Source organism: Nipponia nippon, unplaced genomic scaffold (assembly GCF_047370975.1).
Source record: "Nipponia nippon isolate SJK-2023a ecotype South Korea unplaced genomic scaffold, ASM4737097v1 scaffold_5, whole genome shotgun sequence".
Taxonomy (NCBI): Eukaryota; Metazoa; Chordata; class Aves; order Pelecaniformes; family Threskiornithidae; genus Nipponia; species Nipponia nippon.
This window is the reverse complement of record NW_028262369.1, coordinates 26,671,510-26,697,161: the sequence shown is the minus strand read 5'-3', so window position 1 is coordinate 26,697,161 and position 25,652 is coordinate 26,671,510. Positions and strand designations below refer to the sequence as shown.

The 25,652-nt window shown below is 41.5% G+C and overlaps 1 protein-coding gene across 7 annotated transcripts in view; it reads right to left on the bottom strand.

The window, feature by feature from the left end:
• GLIS1 (GLIS family zinc finger 1) overlaps positions 1-25,652 on the bottom strand; it is a 207,664-nt gene that overhangs the window by 4,683 nt on the left and 177,329 nt on the right. For 4 of the 7 annotated variants that reach the window (XM_087733114.1, XM_087733116.1, XM_087733113.1 and 1 more), the window contains 2 exons: positions 21,268-21,418; positions 6,129-6,313 (listed from right to left, as the gene is read on the bottom strand). In XM_087733114.1, coding sequence (XP_087589240.1) covers positions 6,129-6,313; positions 21,268-21,418 — 336 coding nt within the window. Of the gene's footprint in view, positions 1-5,757; positions 5,882-6,128; positions 6,314-21,267; positions 21,419-25,652 lie in introns of those variants that run through there. The other 3 variants (XM_087733117.1, XM_087733115.1, XR_015698973.1) reach the window with 3 other exon arrangements.

The window sequence follows — 25,652 nt, the reverse complement described above, 5'->3', positions numbered from 1 at the left end:
TGTTTTCAGTTGAGTAAAGTCTTTTCCCATCCAGAGTGCGTTATGCACTGCTGGAGACAGCGCTCTTTATTCGAAACACCTTTAAGAGTACCTTAAACCTCTCCTCTCTCAGACTGCTCTTATTTCAAATGAAACCCCTTTCACTGAACACAGGGCACCACAGTCTGCAAGTAAAATTGAACTAGAGGTGCAGGACTGACTCCAGATGGACGTCAGGTGAAGACTCTGAGTTCAGCTAGAGGCTCTTCTTGCTTCTGCAAAGTGCCGCGATAAATCTGTATGGTCTCTGGCTGCCTCGGTCATTCTGATTTTGGGGCATGTTTGACTTTTGTCCCCCGCATACCTTACATTTCTTATGTCCTGCTTTTTTTTAAAGTATCATATTACCAGTGGACCAGCAGTTTGGTTTTTGCCAGCAGAATTTGTGAATGAGTTGTACGCAACAAACGAAGATATTTAACCGTAAATGAATTGCTGAGGAAGGGATTTTAAAACTTACAAGTTTGTGTCAACATCCTAAAAGAAAATGTTATTTGCTCCCATAAGGACCTCAAAGCATGCCACAAAATTTATACCAACCACGGCCTGATTTAATTCTCTTCCTTCCTTCCGCCTCAATAACCTCTTCCTGCTTTCAGGTGCATCGCACGCTAATTGCACATTCATATTAACTATCCCTTTTCCTATCTTCTCTGAAAGTCCCTTCTGAAACGATGCTCCTTCCCTTACATGTGACTGAGGTCAACAAAGTCAGGCTTAAAGTTTAGTAGAATGTAGCACCAGGATTCTCCTCTAATTGCCAGAAAAAATATGGAGCTGTTGTCTTTCTTCCCTCAGTCTTACTCGGACTGAAACGTTTCGTAAGGAACTACAGCAAAAGCTCCAGGTAGTTCAGTCAGACACAGACACAACCAGGTCTTCAGCTGATACAAGTCAGCACAGCTCCACTCACCAGTGGAAGACCTGACTTGCTGGGCCAGTTGTGCAGCTGTTCAGTCTGTCTGTTTAGAAATGAAATACCCGTGCCCATCACCAGAGCGCCTGGGTGCTGTACGGGGTGGAATTTATCGTGCAGTGTATAAGCTTTTTTCCTGTTAAGAAAGATCTGTCTTTTTCTACCTTTTCCCTTTACTACCAAAGTTTGACCAAGTAGATAGTATCAGGCAAAGCTTAGGGTCTGTCTGTTCATTCTGGTCATGGTTTCTAAGGTGGTAATAAATAAGGCTAAGTGAGGCAATTCTTTAGTAGAAATGGAATGAACTCATCGAGTGGTGAAAGATTTGCTCTGAAGTTTCACAGTTCAATACGTGTTTTGGCAGAATCTGCAAGGATTAGATGATTCATTTCTTGAGAACCTACGATCCTCCACCACAAAATACCTAAATTGTTGATATCCATGATTGGTGAAGTACTAATGGATGACTATATTAGATAAAGACACTATGCACACTGTACCAAAGCTGTTCATATTTGCTGCTATGTAGAAGGTGGCCCAGAAGTTTGGAAAGCTGAGCATTAAATGATGCATGTCCTTCCTTGGAAGAAATAGACAGCCACCTCTATTTACTGCCTGGAGAGTCTGGCTCAAAAAACCAAAGAGTTCTTATGAGAGGTAGCAAAGCCATCTTTTGATGTGGTTTTCGGTACAGTGCTTTACTGATTGGCTTTTGATAATTATCCTGACTCTTCTGTTTACAAAACATGAACTCCTTGCTGTAAGCCTTCTAAAAATAAATCCTTTTGAGATGAGCAGTGAAAAAAAGTGAGACACTTGGCTTCAGATGAGGTATAACTGGTTGCAGAGAGGACTTACATGCATTGCTAGAGAAAAAACTGAACCTTTTCCAGAATGTCTGCTATACACATCACTTGTAGGGAAGGCATGACGTGTATTTTCTCTGTCTCTGTAATTGCTGCCCTTTCGTCATGCTCCCCGGCTTGCCTTTGTTAAATCAATTAAATATCTTTATGATCTACAGGGCTAGCACAGTGGCTTAGGAAATCAGAGAACAGCCAAGCATGACAGAACTGGATTCAAACTAGTTGGATCCAGGGTTTTCTCAAGACCTATGGGTAAAGGTTTCTTCTGAAGTGTTTTAAGTTACACTGTCTAGCTGCTCAGGAACACATACCTGACGCACAGAACTACCTCAGACTCAGAAGTCTGGAAAAGAACTGCCAGAAGCAATCACTTCTCCTTTGGACTGAAGTATCTATCCCTCAGCATTACTGTGTGATAATCTGAAAAGGCAGCGCAAAAAGTGTTACTGGAACTATCCAGAAAATACTAATGTTATTGCACTATTGTATTCGCCAGGCCCAAATTTCTGCTAAGTGTGGCCCAAAGAAAATATACCATTCCTGTTCTCCTGTGCTTCCAGATGTGATAAATGCAGGTAGCAAACTAAAGAAAAAAGGTGGAGTGAGGAAGGGAAAGGTTGCAGCAAGAACACTGGTCGAGTGAAACAAACCATGACACTAAAAATGGGACTTTTAACCCTTCTGACCTGAGCAGTACAATGAAAGCAGACTTCCTTTTTCACTAGCTTCATAGAAACAATGAGACAGTGGGACCCTACAAGAAAGGGACAGAGGCTTTATGGAAGGCATTCTATGCCTGTGGAAAAAGGCACAGGGATGGGTATGGGAGGAGTGGACTGCAAGGCAGGTAGCTGCTTCCTTGAGGATGAAAGGTGGAGGAGAAAGACAGAGACTCCGAACAGCTTTTGCAATTGCAAAAGGTGAGAAAGAGGAGGAGACTCAAGACAGCTCTTCTGCATAGACAAGAGCACAGAGAAGACTACTGAGTTAGGCAGCACCTGCCTTATCCCCGGTGCTGGGATCTTACACCAGACAGTTCACTGCCTGGCTGGAGACCTGTCAGCAAGCACTTGTACTTCCCTTCTGTGTGTTTACATGACTCATCTTCAGAACAACCTCTCACATGACTGCATGGAGGTTTCACGGGGAGTGACGGTGGCAGCGGTTTATTCAGGAGGACTCTGGCCTTACATCTGAAACACTGAAGAACTGCAGTTGCAGCTGGTGAACCTGATTTGCAGTTCCACTACTAGGACGTGCAGGAAGAATTCGGTGATGTCAGTCTGTTCCAGAGGAACTCAGCCTCACGCATCTTTTAAACAGGAAAAACTGCCAGCTTGTTTAAATGCTAAGTGTTCCCGAAAACCAAAGTCATTAGACAAGAGATGGAAAGGCCACGTGAGTTAAAGCAACCACCAGGACTTCTGTAACAACGGGTGCTCTTGCCAGATAAGGTTTCATTCATTTTACACAACCACAGGAAATGAAACTTGTTGCTTGCAGGCAATACAACGTTCGATTTGCATATGCAACACAGGTCAGACCTTTACTGCATTTATACATTTTTAAAATGTGCAGTATGAAACAAAGGTGCTTTTGGTTCATGCCATTTAGTTGTGGTTCCTTTAGATTTTTTAAAATGCTTTATGCAGAAAGTATTAAGAATTCAGATATGATTAAAATCCCATAACCAATGGTTCAATTGACAACCACATACAGTTGATTGGAGTAAACTAAACATGGAGCATTTTTTACAAGTTCTTAAAAAAGACTCCCTTCAGTGGTTAAAATATGAAGTAAGCAAGAAAGCTTGTCTGGTGCAAACATCCCTGCTCCTTCTAGGAGAGCAAAAGTGTAGTACCAATTTGGCAACAAGTGTTTCACCAGTATTTTTTTTTCCACATGGATTTCATGTTTTCCTTCAGTTGTGATTTAAATCAAAATTTTTCTGAGGTTAATTTTCAAGTGAAGAATTTACTAAATGTCCTGTCAGTTTAAATAATCACTATTAAATGTTTTATGTACAGTAGATGTAGAAATATAACAGTTAATAAAGGAATAAACCGAGTTCCAAACATAACATTTAGTTAAAATTTTGCTTTGAAATAATTTGTGACAGAAAAGCTGCAGTTAGCCACTTCACACAGTGCACTGGCTGCCTCTGTTTCTCTAAGGCACGGCCTAGAAAACATCAGGCAGCTTTGAAATGAATGATGTAATGAGCAAATAATTGGAATATGCCTATTAAATGGCATCTTGTTATGGCATGTCATTTACATGTATGCGCAAATAAATCTCAGCTTTTCAAATTCCATAAAATTTCTGACAAGAAATCATGTCAGGTATAAATAACTACAGGATTCCATTGCCTGCCAAATTCTTTCAGCATGTAATAACTTCCATGTGATCTTAACTACAGCTAGGTTTAAACATATAAATAATGTCAGCTTATTCTTTCATTATCAATATTTCTGCTACCAGCTTGACGAAGCTTGCTGTCTTCTAAAAATTTCAGATCCACGATGTTTATATGCTTCTATACAGATGCCCAGTTCTACAGCTAGACTTACATAGTGCTCCTTTTTTCAGCAAAAATTCAAAACTCCCAAATTACTACAGATTCCGTTAGAAAAATGTGCTATTAATGAACTGAGATGCAAAAGAGATGTAGAGCAACTACGGCTAAGTACAGGTTACAGATCAATTGATTTCAAAGGCTGCTAATCAAAATTGATTTTTGAATGACCATTTCCATAATGAATTTATAATAATACTTCAACATTTGGCCAAAGTGGAAAATTATTGCTTTTTCAAAACCACACGACATAACACTTAGAAAGCAACAATTCATTCAAAAGGAAATGTGGTTTTCTTAAGGAATAAAGTCAATTTATTTAAGTGGTTCAAAACTTGTTCTGTCTATGCATTTGTTTCTGCCATAGTAATGAGCTGCTAAACTTTCCTCTTGTGGTTTGTAGTTATTTAGCTCATTATAGTAACATAATCATATATCATTACATGCTATCATAAATCTGCCACTTTTCCCTTACAGAGTTAATCTTTTTAAATTGAATAATCTGTTGAGCATCAGGTTGAGTTAGTTTTTCCTTCAGCACAAATCATTTAATGTAATACGCTTTAACTTTTCAGACTGAGTCAGTCCAACCAAAGAGCAAAAATACTCCTCAGAGAACGAAGGGCAGAGGGAACTGTTGGGATACCGAACCCCGTTACCGCTGTGAATTGCTCGCTGGGTTTGTGTTCAGCTCCTGTGTTTCAGACCTAGCCTTAGCATACGTGGAGAGAAAGCAAACCTCCTACTTTGCCCACTGGTAAACTGATCACATGTGATACTTTGCCAGCCAAAAATGACCTTATACAAACGACACTACAGCTGTGAAATGAGTTTCAAAAAGCTGGTTATCTGCCTGTATAAACTTATACGCTTGGTTATACTTGCAACCAGACAGATGTCCTGCACACTTCTTTATTGTGAATATTTACCGCACTTAAGCAGCATACCATCTGGATTATATAACAGATTTCTTAAATATGCAAGCTCCTGTTACTGGAAGAATTTGTGATAATAATATCTCTTGCTAATTGCAGAGATATTATTCAAATATATCTCAAAAATTGCAGAAACATTAATTAGTTCCCACAGCAGAACTCCGGAATAGGTAAATAAGCTCCCGATTAAAAAGGCTGCGTAATTCAGAACAAAAAAATGTTTTAAATTAAGCAGTGGGACAGCTGCTTAGCTGCTCCCATTCCTGTCCTCAAATCACACTGGCACTATAGTGTACAGAGTGCCTTTGCATATCATTATATAAAATAATACAGATGCCAAACTTCCAAATAATAAATAGCAAAATATTTTTTCTTTGTCTAAGCTCATGTCTAGCGCATCACTGTCAGTGGACTGAGCGGGACGTTGCCAAGGTGTGCTTCAGCCCATGTATCTGGGACTAGACGGCTCTAGGGTCACTCTCTCCAAGCTGACGGAAGGGCGGATGACCAGTCGATGAGGTACGTAGCTAGTAGCCATCTACTGAAAAACCTGAATAAATGCAATAAATCTGCTGTTGTGATAGCTTTCCCCGTTAGGATAACATATCACAGAATGAACTGGTCTGAAAATTCTGCTCTGTATGTATATCAAGCCATTGAAATGCTGTCAGTCCCTTAATAAGACAGTATTGTCTGAAAGTGCAAAAACTGAAATAAATTCTTTCTACCCAACTAGGAATCAGGAAAGTTCAAAAAAAAAAAAAAAAAAAAAAGGAAAGAAACAAGGGCAGAGTTACCTTGAGATCCCTGCTGCACAGACTGGTTTTGAAATTGAGCGTATGGTTTATTTGGTATTCCAGAAAATTGCTGCCCATTTGGTGACTGGCTGTGTGATGACGGAGAGCCGTGTTTCTGCAATAGGGAAGGTGCAACTAATGCTTTCAGGGGGCTGACAAGTGGAGAGACTATGTTGGGAGCAAGCCTAGAAAAAGAAAATACAGAAAAACTTCACATATCACAATATGGGAAAACGAAATACTTGAAAGGCCCTATTTCCACAACGGCCAAACTATAGAAAAGTTTATTTTGTAGGTAGAAATTATACTGTAAAAAAAAAAAAAGATAACAACGTAGTGCGGCTTTCAGGTAGTCATTAGGAGGAACGGGAGTCAGAAAAGGATTTCTATTCCTTTACACTGACTTCCTATACTAGCCATAATGGCAGGATCAAAATGACACCACTCCTCAGTAAGCAACTTGAACACAGCTCAGTTTTAATTTAAAATTTCGTGAGCTGAGATACACGTCCAGAAAACAGAAGTGGAAAATCTAGTTAGAGTGAGTAAATGCAAGTAAATTGTTTAAGGGCCTTCGTATCTGTAACGGGGTGAAGTTTTACACCCAAGTTGCAGCCAAGACAAAGAAGAGCATTAGTTTCAGTCATTGCTCATGTAGGATTTTTTAGACTTAGAAATACAGCTTTAACTGCAACAGATGGTACCGTCCTTTCAAAGAAAAAGCCCGAGTAAGTGTTTGCTTGTGGCGGCACTGCTCAGTGTAAGACTGAGAAGTGGTTGTACCTGAGAGATGGAAAATTCCCCCCCGACGTCTGGGACTTGGGCCAGCACAGGAGCGCTGGGGCCGTCCCGCTCGGGGAACAGACCCTGACCCAACACTCCCACAACGAGCTGGGGCGGCTGAGGAGGAACCTCACTAACCCACTTCCATGAAGTCCCCGGGCATCCTCTGCCACCGGTGGAGCAGAGAAGCTTCCGTGCTTCCTCCCTGCCACAACAGGACCATCCCACCAAGGGGCCGTGCAGCAGAAGGGACGAACCCTTTGCCAGAGAACTGTCTTTTGGCCATTTGCAGCCAGAAGGACGGCACGGTGCAGAAGACGGGACAAGCCTCTTTTAGAGCTGCCTTAAGCTAACTCAGAAAGGAGTCAACAGGTAGAAGCTGGTCTTTCACCCCCCTACGGTAGCTGTGACAAATGGCCTTTTGCTCCATAGCCCAGTGTTACACTGCCAGACGTGTGACCGTACGTTCACCATATACTCTCTGCTGCCTCTGGAGCTTTTGCTAAACATAAGAAGCAGCTTTTTGAGCAGCACTAGAACCTTCAGACGCTAGAAAAACTACCTGTCTGTTTGAGAGCCACCTTGCTGAAACTTCACAGCTACAAGTCCTGAGGCGTAGAAATAAAAATACCGCTGCAGGTTATAATATATGTCACCTGGCTGGAAAAAACAATTGAGCAGAAACCATTGCAGGCATACAAAGAATCAACTAAAAACCAAATTAAATCTATCGCTGGTGTCTTCCTCTACTGCTGCATGAGCCGTTCAAACACCATAAACCATGATTTGCAATAGCAGTTCCTCACCAGTTTATGTGACTGCTTCTTGAAGCAGTTAGGATTAAACTTGGGGAGCGAGGCTGTGCTTGACTTAGGGCTAAGCACTACATGGGAGCGTTCAAGAGGTAAATATAGATAACTGTGAATTAATGGTGACAACAGCTTAATCAAATTTCACATGAGAGGCAGAGGAACACTGCCAAAAGCTGTCACAGTGACACTCTATTAGAAGGGGCTTAAATAAATCAACCAGTCAAAGCCCATCCTATGCTGAAATAATTCCATCTCCCAAAGCAAGGAAATAAGGCATATAATACAAACCATGGGGACTCTGAATATCCCCCAACGAAATAAGAAGAAATAAACCAGTATTGTTAAATGGGTGAAGGCAAGGATCTTTTCCAGCCAAATATGTAAGAACCGGAAAATACATTTTTCGTGAGAAAGAGAACAGCCCCCCCAACAAGCGATGACCAGCAGTATGTAGAATAAAGAGGACTAAAGTCGAATTTTAAGAGCCAACATGCAAAGAAAAAAAAATCTTACCTGTGTTTTAAGTGCATATTAAAAAGAGCTCAGCAACAGACCTGGGATGGCCCTCGCCCCACCCGAGCGTAAGGGCCTGGGGCTGCAGCGGTGCTAAAAAGGGGCGCGGGGAATGCAGGGGCCACCTGTGCCCTCTTCAGGTCAGAGACAGAAAGTGCTCTCTGGAGCCTGAACTGCTGAAGAGCAGATGCTCGGGGGAAAATACCCAGTTTATTTGCCAAGAAGCAGCTAAACGCTAAGGTCGGCTCCCATGTGGCTGGCGTTTTTCCTCAAAGGTCTCAGTAGAGCAATAGCTGAACACAAACGAGCTGTCGTGCAGCCCAGCTACAAGTCGTATCTTCCGCGAATGCTCTCAAATGCGTGTCTGTGGTGGACTATTGCATGAAGACAGGGCTGACGTTATCTGCTGGGACCTGCAGAAAAGCCTTCGCTACAGTCTGTTCCGAGGGTGCAAGGGAGTGCTGGCAAAGCGCAACCACAAATTACAAAATGGTCACCAGCCCCTTCAAATGGCACACATGGAGGCATTGTCCTCGCCATGCCACAAGTGCTATTAGAAGCCTGGAAATGCTTCTATTTGGAAGGATATTAAAAAGATTGCAGTTGTTTTCATTGGAAAGATAATAGCTAAAAGAGATCATGATAGTGACATTTACATGGGTAACGACCACACACACATTTTAAAAAGAAACAAAAGACGTACTAAAAAATCCAAGGCCTGGATGAGCCAGAAACCACTCTGAATGAGGGAGGAAAATACTTCTGGTGAGCGAGTACTGTGCAACTGCCTGCGTTGGGTTTCCTCGGCCTTCTCTTGACATGTCTTGCCCTGGCTACTGCTGGGAAATGCAGCACCCCATAGGGGCCTGCTGGGCTGCCCTGCGCCGAGTGCTTTGTGAGGACGGTCGAGTCATCGCGTTTTTAAATTCTATGCAAATATGTGGCATGTCAAACAAAAATGGTACATTTAAGGTGTCCAGCTGTGGGAATACTGAAAATCCCAGCTTCCCTACCCAGCTTAACTACTCCCAGAGGCTATTTAAATTTTAACCATACGAGAAGAATTTAACAGTTTTTATTGTTATTTTTAAAGCAGCTCTTCTCCCCATTCACACTCTTCTGCATTCCTGTTTTTCCCGTGTGTGAGCTCAACGCTTGTCATAGCGTTTGTGCCTCGAAGCCTTTGAAAGGACTGGCTGAGAGGAGGTGAGAGCCCCACGTGAGGCAGGAGGGGTGCGGAGGGGTGCGGAGGTGCGCGGGGCCCTGCTCCGGCTGGCTGAGCTGGGCGGCCGCGCAGAGCTGCCAGCTCGCTGCTCCCATGGGGCACTGCTGCCACGGTGCTGGAGCCCAGCACGCATAGCTGTCCGCGGGCAGCCAGTATCCTGGTAACTTACTGCCGCACAGGAACTCGAGCTGAAACCCTGAAAGCTCCGTCTTAACATTTGACCATCACTGCCTCCTCTGCATGAAGAGAGTTTCATACAGTTGAACAGGTCACCGTAAAATCCATTATGTTCTGCTCAGTCTCTCCCAAACAGGGAATTTAACGTGTTTCCCGTAAGTTAAGGCACAGTTTTTAGCTAGGAAAGAGCTTTGCTTAGCAGAAAAATCTGGCTGTATTAGCACAAGTGGCCAACGTGGGGATTTGTCTCCTTAAAATATTCATCACGATGCCTACAGCTCGAGCTGGTCCCTCAAATATTATTTTGTGAGTGTGTATGCATGTGTGAATCTGCTCTGGCACGCTCAGGGAGAGGTTTTTTCATCAGCTAACTGTCCAGGTCCCAGTGCCATGTTCTTAATTCTTTCCTGAATATTTGTCTACTAATTAGGTTGCTGTGATACTCAAGTTGTTAAAAGAGAGGACAAATCATGCCTGATACAAATTAAATAGATAATCCATTAGCAACAGAAAAGAGCTTAAACGGAGATGCCTTCTGCCTGGAAGAAACACTAAACTACTTACACCAGCAACTCAGCTGGACGCATTAAAAATTCCCAGACAGTAGCTCAGGCATGTATGTTTCAATAACTAATAGCCCGGACATTTCCTGTTAATACAGTACTACAACCACAGTTTGCTTTGGTTTGGATATTAATAATAAATATATACCATATATTTTACTTTAATTGTAACCTGTATAACTCAGTGAATGTGCAGGTCCTTTTGGGGCCTTTTAATATATATCTGTGCCTATATATAGCTATATGGGGAGATATATAAATAAATACTCTCACACATATGTAAAAAAAATCCTTATCCTTCCTTAATTGATTAAATTTGAGGGCTCCTGGCTATACGGAACATTTCTGTTCAGAGGCATAAATCCTTTTGCTATCTCCCTAACCTTGTGACAAAGCCAAGAAGAATCAACAGTTCTTACAGACTGCTTGCGCTGCTGCTGTAGTCTGACTGCCGATAGGCTTACAAGGATGCTTGATGGTAAAACACTTAGTAAATCAAACAACAAATTAACCCACTGCAAGGCTTTTACTACTCCATTATCAGAAACCGTATGTGCCTTACGTGAAAAGTAGCCTGTTAACCATGCATTTACCTTATTCCTAGACATCATCTGCTACAGACGCTAATGAAGTTACTAGCGAGCCCTCTCTGAGTCCAGAATTCCAGTTGCCTACCAATGAAACTGCCATTGCTCAAATCCTTGCTATATGTAATATATGATGCAAGTAGGAAAGCTTTTTCGCTTGACGATTCATTTTCCTGACTTCAGACCTAATAACAGTAGGAGCTTCTCAATACCTCTCATACAGAGAGGTATGCACAAAAAGAGTCTATGTTCCCTGCGTGTGTTGACTGGTTTTGAACTTACAGTATTTTTTGGGAACAGCAGTGTTGTAGGAATAACATGCAACTTTCTCGAGCAGTGATAATAACAGAAAGGGAACTATACAGTTGGATGCAGTAAGAATCTACTTATTAATGACCATATATTACATAGTGGGAAAACCAGAAAAGCTGTATTCAGTTTTGATGCATTAAGTTATCACAGAGTTAAAAACAGCTGAAGATATACTACAATAGTAAGACAGGGTTTTCTTACAAAGTAAAACTGCCAAAACTAGAAGCATGCCACTGAAAGAAGAGAATTTAAAATGCAGTTTTTCAGATTACAAGGGTGCAATGGAGGAGCCAGCCTCCTCTCCACTCCGTCCGAGACACAGGAGCAACAGGGAGCGCACCACAGAGAGAAGCAGGTCGGCTTAAAACAAAAGGAACATTTTGCTCACACAGCGTGCCCTGGCCTGTGGCATTCATAGCCACAGGAAGTCACAGAATCCAACAAAATACCTAGTTTTTTAAAAAGGGACTGAATAATTTAATGGCCAAAACCAACATTTCCATGCTAAGTGAGGGGTAATCAAATCTCGTGCTTCAGGATGTAAACTGATCACCCAAGGAGTCAGGGAGGAATTCTCCTCTCTCTTCACTCATCATACAACTTCGTATGATTGACCAGGTATTGTGGGTTTTTTCAGATTCCCTTTGAAGCACCATGTGTAGGATGGCGCTGAAGACATAACACTAGTCTTGAGGGACCTATGATTTCAGGTGGAATTGCACAGCTAATGCATTCCTCTCCTAAGGATGCATCAGTAGACAATTAAGTAAAAGGACTAATCAGAAAAATCTTCTTTATGTAATACCTTCAACCACACAGCCGACAGAAAACTGTGGGAAGAACTGATCCTAACTGGATAACACACCTTGTCTATGGTACTGCACACATTTCGGTACCATGCTGAACACCGTCTTAAAATACTCAGCTTCCCAGCCCTTCCTAAGGGAAGCTCTTGAAGTCAGCTGGGATACTACCCATGAACAGTCATTACACCAAGTCTTAGATACCGACAATGAGCCAATTCCTCACCTCCACTGCAAAGCATTTGTCACTCACATCAATGGGAACACTCAGAAATCTGGATCTTAACAGAAAGTTTTTTTTTTAAAAGAAAATTAAAAGTCAAAACATACAAGATGATATTAATCTGTCTTCTCTCTCATTTTATAAAGTGCGTATCTTTATAGGTATAGGAATCTCAAACAGAAATCCCCAGCAGACTTTTACATAAATTTTGTTGTGATCATGTTTTAACAATATATTTTGGATGGTGAAAGTTCATATTAAATTGTAAGTAAGGCCTATATGGGGGAATTATCTAGGTATGCCATGAGCTAGTAGTGATCTGTAGAAAAGACATCTCATAGGCTACAAGTACCATTACCTTGTTTTAGAATTATTTATCCTGCCTCCACTTTCAGCCTTCCGAAGTAGGCAGCGGTATATAAGAATCTGTGTATTTTCACAATGCACACCAAATGTCTTGTTCCAATATTATTGCAACATAAAGGACAAAAAAATAAATACATATTGACATTGATTTTTCTGAGCTTTCTGTCAAGATGTCAAGATGTATGTTTTCTATATTCATCCACAGTACTTAGTCTGAGTAAAAAATAGTTTTACCCTTTGCTTTAGCCCGTTTTTGTTCAATAGCAGTTCCTGGCCAAGTTAACACAGAGTAAGAAATTGTAAAGCCAGATTTTGAGCTGTTTTAAGACGAGCTTTTTCATGATCTAGTTGCTCAGCTCTTGATTGTCAAAAACTACATACAGTATACTTAATTAGTAAATATTCAATGGAATTGAAAACTGAAAAATAATGAAAATAAATTCAAGCTAAGATTCTTGAATAATAAGTGGGAATGAAGTGTAACCGTAAAATAGAAATATCTAAGATAGGGATGTTTCCAATATGAAAACTGTCTGGGTTTTCTTTTTTTTTCTTATGATGTGATGGCTTGATTGGCAGATTCCTCAGCTAGACAAAGAACCTCAACCCATATCCCATTGAGTTCAGTGGAAACAGGACCAAATCCAGACTGAAGAACATCTGTCCTTTATCTCAAATAATTTTGTGTATATTTGGGGTTATAAGACCACTCTGTAATACAGTTATCATGCATAGCATATCACCATATCAAACAACCTTGGCTTTGAGAATTATGTTTAACTCATAGTAATATGAAGAAAAGTATATAATAAAGCACCAGAGTGAGCAGCATAAAGCAAAGAAGGTCCATGTTTTATCTTAAGTAACTTGTACAGTATTGCAGCTAGTTACAAAACCTGAGATATTCCATGAAACCAGGTTCTACCATAAAATCCAGCATGCCAACCATTTCATTCATAAAACCTCTCCCCCAAGCGTTATAGTTACTTATATTGTGAGAAAGTCCAATTCAGTTCCAGGACCAGGAGATTATTTTTTTTTTAATGGAAAAAAAAGTTAACACTGATTTTCATCTCTTCCTATAATATTAAAAATGATGTGTAAAGCTCTGCTAATCTGGTCTCTGGATAGCACCCAATCTCTTGCCACGTGTTTCTGTTCTGGGTCTTGCCCTACGGGAATTTCTGTCAGCACATGCTCAGGAAACAGTTATACCGTTCACTTTTTTTTTACTTTTTTTTTTTTTTAAGACGGACTCTATCTGAAGTTTGGTGAACCTTTGCACTAATCACTGCCAGGTGCCTCTGGCTACGTTTCTGGAATGCAAGGAATCTCTTCCTTCTCTCCGTCTTTCTTTCTTTCTCCTCTTCCCCTCCTCTCCCCGATATATAATTAATCCTTCATTGCAGATCACCTTGCTGGGCATCAGTGCATTTTATTACCCTTTTCCATAAACAATGAGCAAACAAGTTACTGGGCTGTGACACACTGCCCTTCTTACAAGGCCTCAGTCTCTGCTCCATGACTGCAAGATGCGACGCTGTGTTTCTGTTTTTCTCTTTTCTTGCGGTGCTTGCGGCCAGCTTGAGTAGCTGTCTGCTGTGAAGAGACTCGGGCTCTATTCCTGGCTCTGCTACTAATGCAGCGTGTGACATACCTCCCTGTGTAACCTCTATAAAGCAGGACTGAGGCAACGTCAGCGTTTTCCTTGCTTCTAGATAAATACAAGATGCTATTTTTCATTTAGAGTACTGCCTTGGCTTACTTTAATCCAGTTCTGCACCTTCACTCACCCACACTCTGAGCGGTGTCAACAAGTGCCAGTACAATGAGGGCAGGAGCTAGTTAGCTATGAGGAGTAAGAGGGGCTTCATAAACATTATGGAGAATGATATCCATGGGACCTTTAATGTGACTGAAGAGTCATTTAATTGCTTTAGAATATTTTTAATAATGCCAATCAACAGTGATGTGAAAACAGCTTCAGGTTCAAAATTACAAAGGAGTCCTTTCCTGGTACACTCGAAGGCTTTCTGTGTGGGCCTTCTCTTCAGGTACAGGGTGACTTACTGAAATACTCACAATCTTTTCTAACAAATAAACATGAAAGTCTCAGTTGGGTGTAAAACATAACTCGGTGTTTTGTAATGCATTTCATTACCTACACAAACTCACAAATACAGACGAACACTTTTTTTCTATGTTAAATGATTATCTCTACAATTGTTCTGACCTGATATGTGCCATTTCTGCAAAGCACTTACTCGATAGCCATCATTATGGGAACTGTGCAAATCTAAAAGACATCTTTATTTATAAAGGTTTGTTCAATAATCTCCTTTGAAATGAAGCTGATGAATCACTGCAATGGAAGCCGCTACATGTAAGGAAAATTTGAAAACTTATTCTTGCTAACAATCTACCAGGAAAATATATTTCAAAAGTAAAAAAAAAAAAATCCTTATTAATGCAGTCAAAGAAATATCAAAACATATTTAAACAAAGAGAACTGCCTTAGGTTCAAGTGATTGCCAGGAAGTCAATGACAAAGACATGCAATCAAACACAGATTTTGTCTACTCAGTATTATCCCGCATGGATGGCATGCTTGACTGATCTGTCTTGTTTTAGTCATTTAAGGTCATCGTTCTCTGGCAAGTATGCAGCAAGATGCTTCCAGGTGCAGGTAGATTCTGTACAGGTAGCTGATGCCCCCTTTCTTCAAGTTTACAGTCTAAAAGACTATACCAAATAGTGGGAGATGTAAAGATAACGTAAACATTTGTTATACTAAGATAAATTATTGTGTTTGGTGTATATGGTTTACATGTAACTGCAGAGTTTTCACTTAAAAAGCAAACCAAAATTTTTAAAAAAAGGAAAATATTGGCTTTACAGATGCTAAGCCTAAGTTTAACTATAGATAAAACCAGTAATGGCTGAAATCATTAATATAATGCGGAAGAGCTCCAGTTGACTCCATCTTAAATGGTTCCTGAGTTACTCTGACCAACTCCTTTAACCCCTCACCTTCTCCTGTAACTCTCTTATTTCTTACTCTAAGACAGTTTTGCTTACAGTGTCTCTTCTGGGCAGGCAACGTAGCACTTTTACTTTGAGATGCACTGACGAAGGCTCACTAATGAACATCAATCCAGCCCGTTTAGAAACACAAATGAAATACATGACCACCTATTTCTGCTGATGGCTGAACAATATTTTACCATGATCAAGCACAAAGTTATTCTTAACCATGTATTGTTGAACTAAGCCTATGCTAATGCTAGTTTTGCTTTAAGGGGGGGAGGAACTGTGTAAGCCTATCTGGACGTGATTATAAATGAATTGTGATCACATTTTCTCCAATGAGATAAATGACTTGGGATTTGAAACCAAGTGCTTTTAATTACTGCTTTTCTTTGTTACATGAACCTCAGCTCCGCACCTGTACATTGTTCTTTCTTTGGACAGATGTACCGATGCCCCTTTTGCGTGCTCAGATCCATAACACTGAGATAAATGATGATGGGTTCTTGGGTTCCTCCATTGAAAATGTTTTCAGCTGTCAGAGATATCTGTTTCTTGTTACAGGTTTTAGTGCTTTTGAAAGAAAGACTAAAACACTGACTTGTGTATTCTGTTATAAATGAAGAGTATTCTCCAGTGGAATCCACGGAGAATGATGTATCTCCTTGGTCCTAGGAACTGTTATAAAAACTGTGTAGGTATTCCGTTCTCCAGAGTACTTCTAGAGAGTAAAAGTTTGCTTCCTACAAAGATTCTAGCAACATGCCAGTTCCTTGCCGATTTATTTATGCGAGCTCACAAACTTAAAGATGAATAGAATTTAGACCTAAGTAGTTAGACACCTAATTGGCACTGAAAGTAATGAGAATTAGGTACACAAATGTGTTTTCCCATCTGGCCATGGATTCTGGCAGTTAAGGAGATAGCACAACCTATTGAAAAGAATCTCCCCCCATTTCTTTTACTGGTTTGGGGGCAATTTCTTAAAGCTTATCCCAGAAACAGTCATGCTCCAGAAAACTAGCTGCTTGCAAACAACAGTGAAACAATTTGAGTCTGGTCCCATCTGATGGGCAAGCACCCATCAAAACCTTTGTATGCCATCATCATCTACCAGTAAAGCTGAAGCCAAAACCAATCCCCCAGAGCAGAGGTGTGGGGTTGTTGGGGGGTACTTTCTCACTGCGAGCAGGTAGGGGTGCTGGGCCAGATTCTTCTTTGAGAGGGAGGCACCTGACAGGGTCCTGGCAATGTATGTAACAGGGCTGAAGCGTGGGTAGGAGCTGGCTTACAGTCTCTTATTGCCAAAGTATAACATGGTAGTAGTACAAATAAAAATCTAACACACAAGATTTTGTCCTGCATATTTGTTTTCAACCTTAAAAATATCAGGAATTTCAAAGATGGTGTTGCCTGGCTGAGCAAGAAGGAAGGGTCTGTGTATGTTGCGTTACTTTACATAAAGAGAAATGAAGGACTACATTTTTAACAGAGATCTCTTTACATTTAAGTATTTTTGTGGTATTTGAATTAACAGGTGCTAAGAAGCAAGCAAACAAAAATTCTGATGTTTAAGCAGCCTGATTAAAATGTCTCTTTTCACTTGACTGTTTTTAAGTCCTGTTTCTTGTGATTTTGTATGGGTAAGTGGCTCTGCAGTGGGGTCTGGAACATGGTTTGAACTGGTGGCAGTTAGCTGGTGAGAAGCCTGGGCAAAAGAGTTGTGTAAGCTCCTTCCTCTAACCTTAATTGCTTAATCCTTTATATTAAAGGCTCACAAGACTGGATTCAGAGTTCTCATTAATCATCACCGATGGACATCACAGATGTCTTAATCCCACTAGTTCTTCATTTACTGTTGTGTTTACAGGGCAGCAATGACCTAAATTACCACAGGAATATAAAAAAATAGTTTCACTTTCCTTTCCCTTGGAGACACATCACCTTCCCAGTAAAGTTATTATTTGTCAGTACCCCCAGCTTCTTTTGAGAACATAAGTGCTGTTTGTTATGGGCGACACAAGTGACAGAGGGCCTCACAGTCTCGTATAGAGGGACCGTGTTCAGATCCTACAAAGTGACCTTGTTAGGTCATTAAGCTAAATTGGTGCCAATCGCTAACTTGGTGCCACCACTCAAACTCACTTAACTTTAGTCACATCGGTTTCATTTAAGCTGATAATTTATCACACTAAATATTTTAAACTGGAATTTACAGAGATAGTTTACAAATGCAACTAAGTAGATTTTTAGACGACTTAGATAATAACAGCTAAAAAAATAGTAGAAAGAAAGCCAAGTGCAACATCCATCTAAGATTTAATACTAAAAGCTGTTTTTCCGTCTTCATTCTGCTACAAATCAAAATAGACTATTTTTGCAATGGGCAAAATGAAACCGAGTTAGACATTATACATGGCATATGCTACAAGAAATGCTAAAATAAACCTTTGCTACCTGAAATAAAAAAATAAATACATATTTAAACGTGGATCATGACAAGCCCACTTTCTGGATGCCAAAATATTTCTCAGTCGCACACTTTTAGTTTAATTAATATCAATATAAGTAAAATTTTTTGGTCTAGCATACACTTCATAGCAGAATTTGAGAAAATTCTCTCCATATTGTATAAAGCCAGTATAAATACATTTGGTAATGAAGTCAGATTTTGTTAGAACATTTTCAAGTGAATTAGATAATTTTGTCAAACTATTTAAATGTCTTAGCAAACCATTTGGGAAAATTGACTGCTGCACTTCGTGTTGACTTTGGCAAAGGACAGTATAACATAGAGCTTTAAAAAAAAAAAAAAAGAAAAAGCCTTTAAATCAAATTCTGAATCTTATGTCAAACTTGAGTAGCCTATTTGTACTCCGCCTCATGTAGTTTTTGGCATCTTGCACATTTGATGACTCAGTAATTAGATTTCTTGATAGTAATCATTTGGTTCATTCCACAGACTTAAACTATGCAATCCAGTCTTGTCATCGTACTGATTCACAGTATAGAAATTCTTCGCATTTACTTAAACATGAATGCTGAGACAGCTGACAAATGAGGCAAAACGTTACGCGTGTGCCAGAAAGCTGGAGCAGTTAATATGAAGAAAGGTAGTGTTAGGTGTTTCTTTCCTATTGTAAACCATATGTATTTTATATGAGTAATGGTATACTGCTATGAACTGGCAAAGGTGTAACAGTTCTATAATTCAGTGGCTCCAAGCATTAGATTATTAAGTGATCAGTTAAATGGATGAATGCTTTAAACAAAACTGTGCTAAATGAAATTCAAGGACTATTAGTTCACACTAGTTTCTGTGCTTGCAATTAAAATGTCATGTATGGGCTTTATTTCAGCAGTCATTAATAATGTAAGCATAAACAATTAAATACAGCAAAAAGATCTTGGACTGGGTATGACAATGCTGAATGAAGATTATTTTGAGTTTAGAAAATGGTATTTGAGATGCTGAAAAATTCCAGTAATTATGTCATGAAACTAGATACCCTGTTTTAAAATAACTATTCAAAAATACATTCCACTCTTCATTTCCTGATGTTTGGTTCATGGTTAGAAATCTGTTATCATCTCACCCTTACATTATGTCATAGGATATTAACTATGGTGTTTCTGCAAAGACTTTACATTACTTAGGTATATAAGCACTGAGATAATAAATCAGCACTGCTGTCTCCTCTGAGAAAGAATACCTGTTCCACTAGAACTGAAAACAGCAGAGACAATTCCGATGTGAACTTTGGCCTAAGCAAATGATCAAAATGTCTGTAGAAGGAGCTCAGTCAGAAAGTCAGATCACTCAGCGTGGTGTTTCTGCCGAAAGAAAAGTGCTATACTCCAGAATGGAGACACGAGGGGCAGCAAGGAGAATTCATCTGGGAGCTTCAGACCCCTTAAACTGGAAAACTGTCTTGCCCTCATTCTGGTCAAGTCTTTGCTTTCATTTCTTATTAACAGTGCCAGAACGTGAAGTGCCTTAGAAAGAATTCCACCTTACTGACAGCCTGTTAAATCCTTCCCATAGTATATCCTTACTTTATTTCATTCTTGGTTGGGATTTTTTGCCTTAACTCCCCTAGGAACCAACTCAAAGAGGAAACAGCTGAGCAGCATACTGGGGAGCAATGAGAGGAAGGGATCCTATTCCCCTAGGCTCAAGTAGTCCCATTCTGCAGGGCAAGAATGCTCGTGGATTACTTCCACTTTGGACTGTCTGTCTCCATTCCTCCTATTTGTGCTCACTGCCTTCTCTGCTACAGAAAACTTCATATTTATCTGGTATAACTTCCATCTAAATCAGCATGCCCAATGCCTTCTGTTGGCCATGACTCTGCCACGGGCATGAATCTGCCAACAGGAAATACAAGGCCGGGAATGCGGGTGGCAGGGCAGGGAAGGAGAAGGGTTGGGCACAGGCATCTTATGTGACAGGGACAGGATAAGTCTATTCCTACGATGGGCAGACATGCATCATACATTGGGAGGGTGCATGGGCACCTGCTACTGGCATAGGTCAGAAGAGATGGCTGAACGAGGAGCAGGGTATAGAAGCTCAGCGTGCTCCAGCATTCATTCCCCAGTTAAGAAAAAAACTGGGGTAATATGTTCCTAATTGAATTTCCTTAATCAGATTGTTCTTCAACTATTCCAGGTGTAATTTTCCTTACCGGGCCCCTTCCATGCCACATACACTCCACCTTCTGCCCTTTGGTTAAAGCATACAGTTAAAAACTTTCTGGGCTTTCCTTTCCCCATGTAAAAGAAGGGCTGTGTCAGTCACTGGACTAGGATGAGAAACCTCTACATTCAATTGCTCTATTTGCTAAAGAAACCCAACATCTTTTGAAGAAAAAAAATCTCTTAATCTTTCTGTATTCCAAGTTCCCATCAGTAAAGCAAAATCAGAGTCCCCTCCCTGTCCAGAGCGCTGGGAAGAAAAACAGTTAAGTTTGATGCCTAATTTGCATGAGGCTAAGCACAAAAAAAAAATCTAAGCAAAAAGATTAGGGCAGAATTTTGTGGCTTACAGAGATTCTTTACTGTTGAGAAGATGTTATAAGATCCTTCAGCAAATGGTGCTTTAGAAGTATCAGATGCTGTAGCAATGCAATGCAATCCATACTGTAGCAATGCAATCTATACAATCAATGTGATAATACACCCTTCCCTGATTAGGACCTTACTCGTTAATGCCCGCTGTTGAGAGATGTATTACAGAAAATCTTACCAGAGAGCAAGGAAGTGAGAAAGCCTGCCACTCTGACACAAAATAAGTCTTACTAAGGCAAACACTGCCTTATTCCCGAGTGAGTCATAGTTCGGGTTTTTACCCTTTGAGAGATTTGTCATTTTAGCTGAGAAAAGTTGTCTGCACTTATCCAAACCTACAAGAAGTCATCAAGGAAGAATTAAAAAAAAAAATTAAAATCTAAATGCAATTGCATTCTATGAAGAAAAAAAAATCTCAGTGTGTTTTGTTGAAGACAAGGACAAGACCCTGAGCAACCTGATAGTAATGTCAAAGTTTGCTCTGCTTTGCACAGGGGACGGACGGCATGACCTTCTGAGGTCCCTTCAAAAGTAAATTATTCCATGATTCTACAACAAACAAAATTGCTTAGTTTGAGCCAGTGCTTTTCATTCGAACAGCATCCATGCAAAGTAAAATAAACAATTAATCATTCATTATCATGCCAGACAGAGGCCAAGCATGTTTCATACACATACCCTTCCCTGGCACTCTCCAGTGGTGACTGATGGTGATGTGGACTGGAAAGGGTAGAGTCGAGTGGATGGTGTCTTGAAGGGATGTCATGAGGAGGTGGCAATATACCTGGTGAGGGACCGTTATGGTTAGCGCTGGAACCACTGTACATGCCTGTGAACACACACCATTTTGCAAAATAAAATAAGCAAGGAAAGAAGCATCCAAGTAAGTCTTTGAGAGTCCCCAGCTCCTTCCCTATCCCCCACCCGACCCGGAGATACAAACACACAGCAGCCCGCTTCTGCTGGGGGACTCATACTGCCAGGGGGAGTCACCTACTCAGAGACCCAGTACGTTCGTGAATACTGCTGTGCTCGGAACAGCACTCAAAGCTGTATCAAGGTATTTTGACACGTGTGTCTCCCCTCCAACCCTCTCAGGCGGTCCACATCTTCCTTGCTGTGACTGCAGACTTGTAAGCGCTCCTCCTAGCAGCTGGCAGGACTTGGCAGGACTCTCACCCTGCCTTCATCGTACTTCTGAGTGAGAACTCAGAGTGCTCGTTGTTTGCAGAATGATGGAGCTAATATTGACAGCAGAGGGGTACATGATACCTTACCAACATCACATTAGACACTGAATTCAGAGCACTGTGTTTGTGTAAGGGGGACTGGGATCTGGGTTTTTTTTCATTGTTCATTTAAAACTTGAAAATTTGGCTTTCAATTAGCATGCTGCTGGAAATCCTAGACCATTTAAAAATATCACGTATGCATACAAATGAAACCCCAATAAACTAAGTGTGAAGAGGAGTGAGGAGAAATTTTTAATGAGACCATGAAAACAAAAGGTTTACTAGTACACAGAGGAGTGTTGATGTTCCGTTTTTTTTAGGACTCTGGCTACTCTCCTCTACCATGGCAGTCAGGCACTAATAGTCAAGTGTCTATCATGCCCTCAAACACATAGTTTGTTCAGGAAGCTTTGTCTAGGACTCTTGGATTAAGATGGTGGGATTAAGTTTTTTTCTTATAGTCTCCCTTCTAAAGAGTAAGCAAGCCATGCACTAAGACAGTCTAGGCTATCTGGGGGTCACGGCCTTGACACTGACTTTTGGCGTGAAGGCTGCACTGAGAGCAGGCATCTGCAATGAGGGGAGATCACAGAAGTGCTTGCTGCCTGGCGTTACAAACACTGTTTGTGAATGCCACCCTATGGCAGGGGGAAAAAAGGACTGGCTCCTACTAAGTGCAATTCTTGGAAAAGTCTAGTCCTTCTTTTCTCAGTTTCTCTGCCCTTCTCCTCCTCTTCTTAAAGTTTGCCTACAACACATCAACCAGAGTTTTGGCCCGCCAGGGCATGCCTCCCAGGGAATCTGCACACTTAGGAGGACTAGAGCAGCCACTCACATTGTATTCTGAAGGCTGTGGGGAGCAAATGAAATTTGCCAGCTCCCACAGTGTCCAGCTATACAGCACAGAAGAGCTCACACCCTCTCTGAGGCCTAGTTTCTTTGCCTTCTCTCCTCCTGTAGGATTCACCTTTCCTCTCCCACTTGCTGTGTGCAGAGCTACACATTCAGGAAGACAGAGCTGCATGTCAGCTATGTTTGGACGTGTCCCATTGTCACTGACAGGGTTCTGGATGGCACCATTCCCAAACCCTCGCAGTGACATGGAACAAGCAGAAAGCATAATGAAAATCTGGAGTCGTGGGGGATGTGTGACAGCCCTCTGGGTGGATAAGACATGGCTGAATGTCAGCATCTGTTTGTGTGACTGAAGAGCAGAACCACTAAGGCAAGATTCCAGCCACCTTTGTCAGGGACTTTAGATGAGTCAAAAACTTCTCATGAACAATGAGTCCTCAGCTGTTGACAGATCTAAAGCAACAAAAATGAGCCACATCATCTCTGTCTCCCGCTAGACAGAACATTTGTCAACCAGCCAGTGAAACCAACTTGCTTTCTGCACTGAAAGCCAGACAGAAGGGGCTTTAAGAAGTCAGATGTTCCCAGGTGATGCTAGGATTTATTTGTCAAAGCCTCTTCTGATAACAGTAAGTGAATAGCTAGGGTGCTACATTGTGAAAATGTCATTTTTCTACTGGTGGCTTCAATCTATTTTATAATACAATAGTTTCCACTTCCCCCAAATCCTTACTGTTCATACATTCATTATCAGGCTTGGAAGATGAGCCAAATACCAATTTGACCTTGACTGTACAGTGTCATTTCAAACTTCAGCTGCATTTCCTACAACACGCCGTTCAGGTATATTGGCAGCACAGCCTGGAGGAAACTGCTGAAGCTAAAAAGAGATGTTCATGCTCTCTAAGGCTAGCAGACTATTATTGGCCTGTGTCAATAACTCACCCAAAAAGCTCAAAAGGTAGTTTTAGCAGTGTGGTGGCCAGTAAACACACTCAAATGTTTTATCTTACAATCCCACCCCTGAACAGTTCATGAATGTTTAAGAGGTCTCTCCTGGCCCCTTCCATACTGTCTCAGCTGCTGCGGATAGTTCAACTCTGCTTGAGGTGGACGAGAAAGAGTAGCAGAGTGCCTACAATCAGCTTGCCCCTCTAGAGAAGCAAGAAAATGTTAAAAAATCCACCCCACACATCCATACGTCCTGGAGCCAAGTCCTGCATGATCCCATGCACTCAGACCCACCCCATTAGTAAACCAAATGAAATCAGAATCCCTGTCACCCTGAGTTTCTGCCATGCCCAGCCACCATGCAGGGGAGTTTACCCAGCTGTGGAACTACTAGGGTGGACACCCATTGCCCAGTCTTGGGCTTGAAAAGATGTATTGCTGTGGACATCCTCTTCCATCCACCCTGAGTTTATCCATCTTTTGACTTACTGATCACACCTTCTCTGGAAAAGGCCACTCCTTGAAGCACGTGTGCTGAGGCTTGTAGGGTTTGTTCACCAGTGAGTTTTCCTTTTCCAACATCTTTATTTACCACAATGCCCTCACTCACACTCGGTTTGACACATGGCGTCTCTTGTCCCCCCAACCCCCCTTCCACACCGCAGCTTGTGCTGCCTCACCCCAGAAGCCGCTGGCTCCCCTCGCACTGACACCCCCTCTCCACAGCATTGCTAGATCGGCAGCCCACCGCAACATCGGCTGAAGCATGTCAGGGTAAACCCAGCTGTCCCCATACCCTCTGTGACACTTTGACAAATGTGGTGCTACACGTGTGCTGCCTGCTGCCAAGCAGCATGTGTCACAGCGGAGCCCTGCTTGCCTCTCCCACAGTGGGAACACTAATTTTGGGTGCCACTCTCTGGTATCCAGCTGCCAGTATTCATGAAACTTGTCAGAACACAATTATCTCTGAGGCATTTGTCAAATGTGGTTGAGCTTGGCTAATGGATTTAAAAAAATACTGTGGGGAAGGGGGCTGACACACATGTGGACAGAGAGGCAAGCAAGATCATTACACAAGCCTTGCTTCCTAAGGAAATGAGACTAAACCCAGAGCCCTGATGTGTATAGCGTGTATCCCTCAGACAAAGGGCTAATGGGAGGAACGGGGGGAGCTGCAAGGCTGCTCTGGCATCAGACACAGCAATGTGTGCTCCTGGGCCTGGTGGTGAGGCTCTGAGACTGCATAGCCTACCATTAGGATGTGGGCTGCATCTGCCCCCGAAGCTTCTGGATAGCGAGAAAGCCAAAACATGAGCCAACGTAGACAAAGAATCAACCCTATTGTTCACTTGCTTCGCTTGCACGGAGTGTCTGCCTGTAATTAAGAGTACTTCGAGGGCCATGTGGCGCACACAATGGAAGATGGGATTTACTACGAGATTCCATGTGAGTCTGCAATGAGACATTAGTCATTTCTGTTGAGTCACTGAGAACCAAATTGGTACTTATTTAAAGTTAAAAGTTATTTACCTTACACAGTGCTAGACAAAGGAACTCCAACAGAACATTAATTTTACTTCCTTCAGAGGGACAGACCTTTCTCTGGTCATGGGAACTGTGCAGAGTGTACTGTACTAGGCACTATGAATGCTATCAGCCATTTATGCTGCTACTGGAATTCATTTTGACTGCAAAAAGTTTTGATATGCGTATTTTTATTCCAGACTTAAGACCCTCAAAGTCTGGAGCTGCTGTCACTGATTCCATGACTACGTAATGGTATGTTCGTGGGTGTTAAGCCCAAAGACAGTTCTTTTAGAAGGAAATATTGGCAGTGGCAGTTTATTAGGAAAGGGAGAGAGTGAACTGCCTTGTTCAGGGAAGCAGGAGGTATCTGCTGATATGAGGGTGTATAAGGTCCTTCCCACTGCGAAGCCCTAGAGAAATGCTGTCTCTGCTGTGTGGATCCCTTTGCCAAGGAAACTAGGTGCTGCTACGATGGAAGAAGTCAAGAGAGGAAGA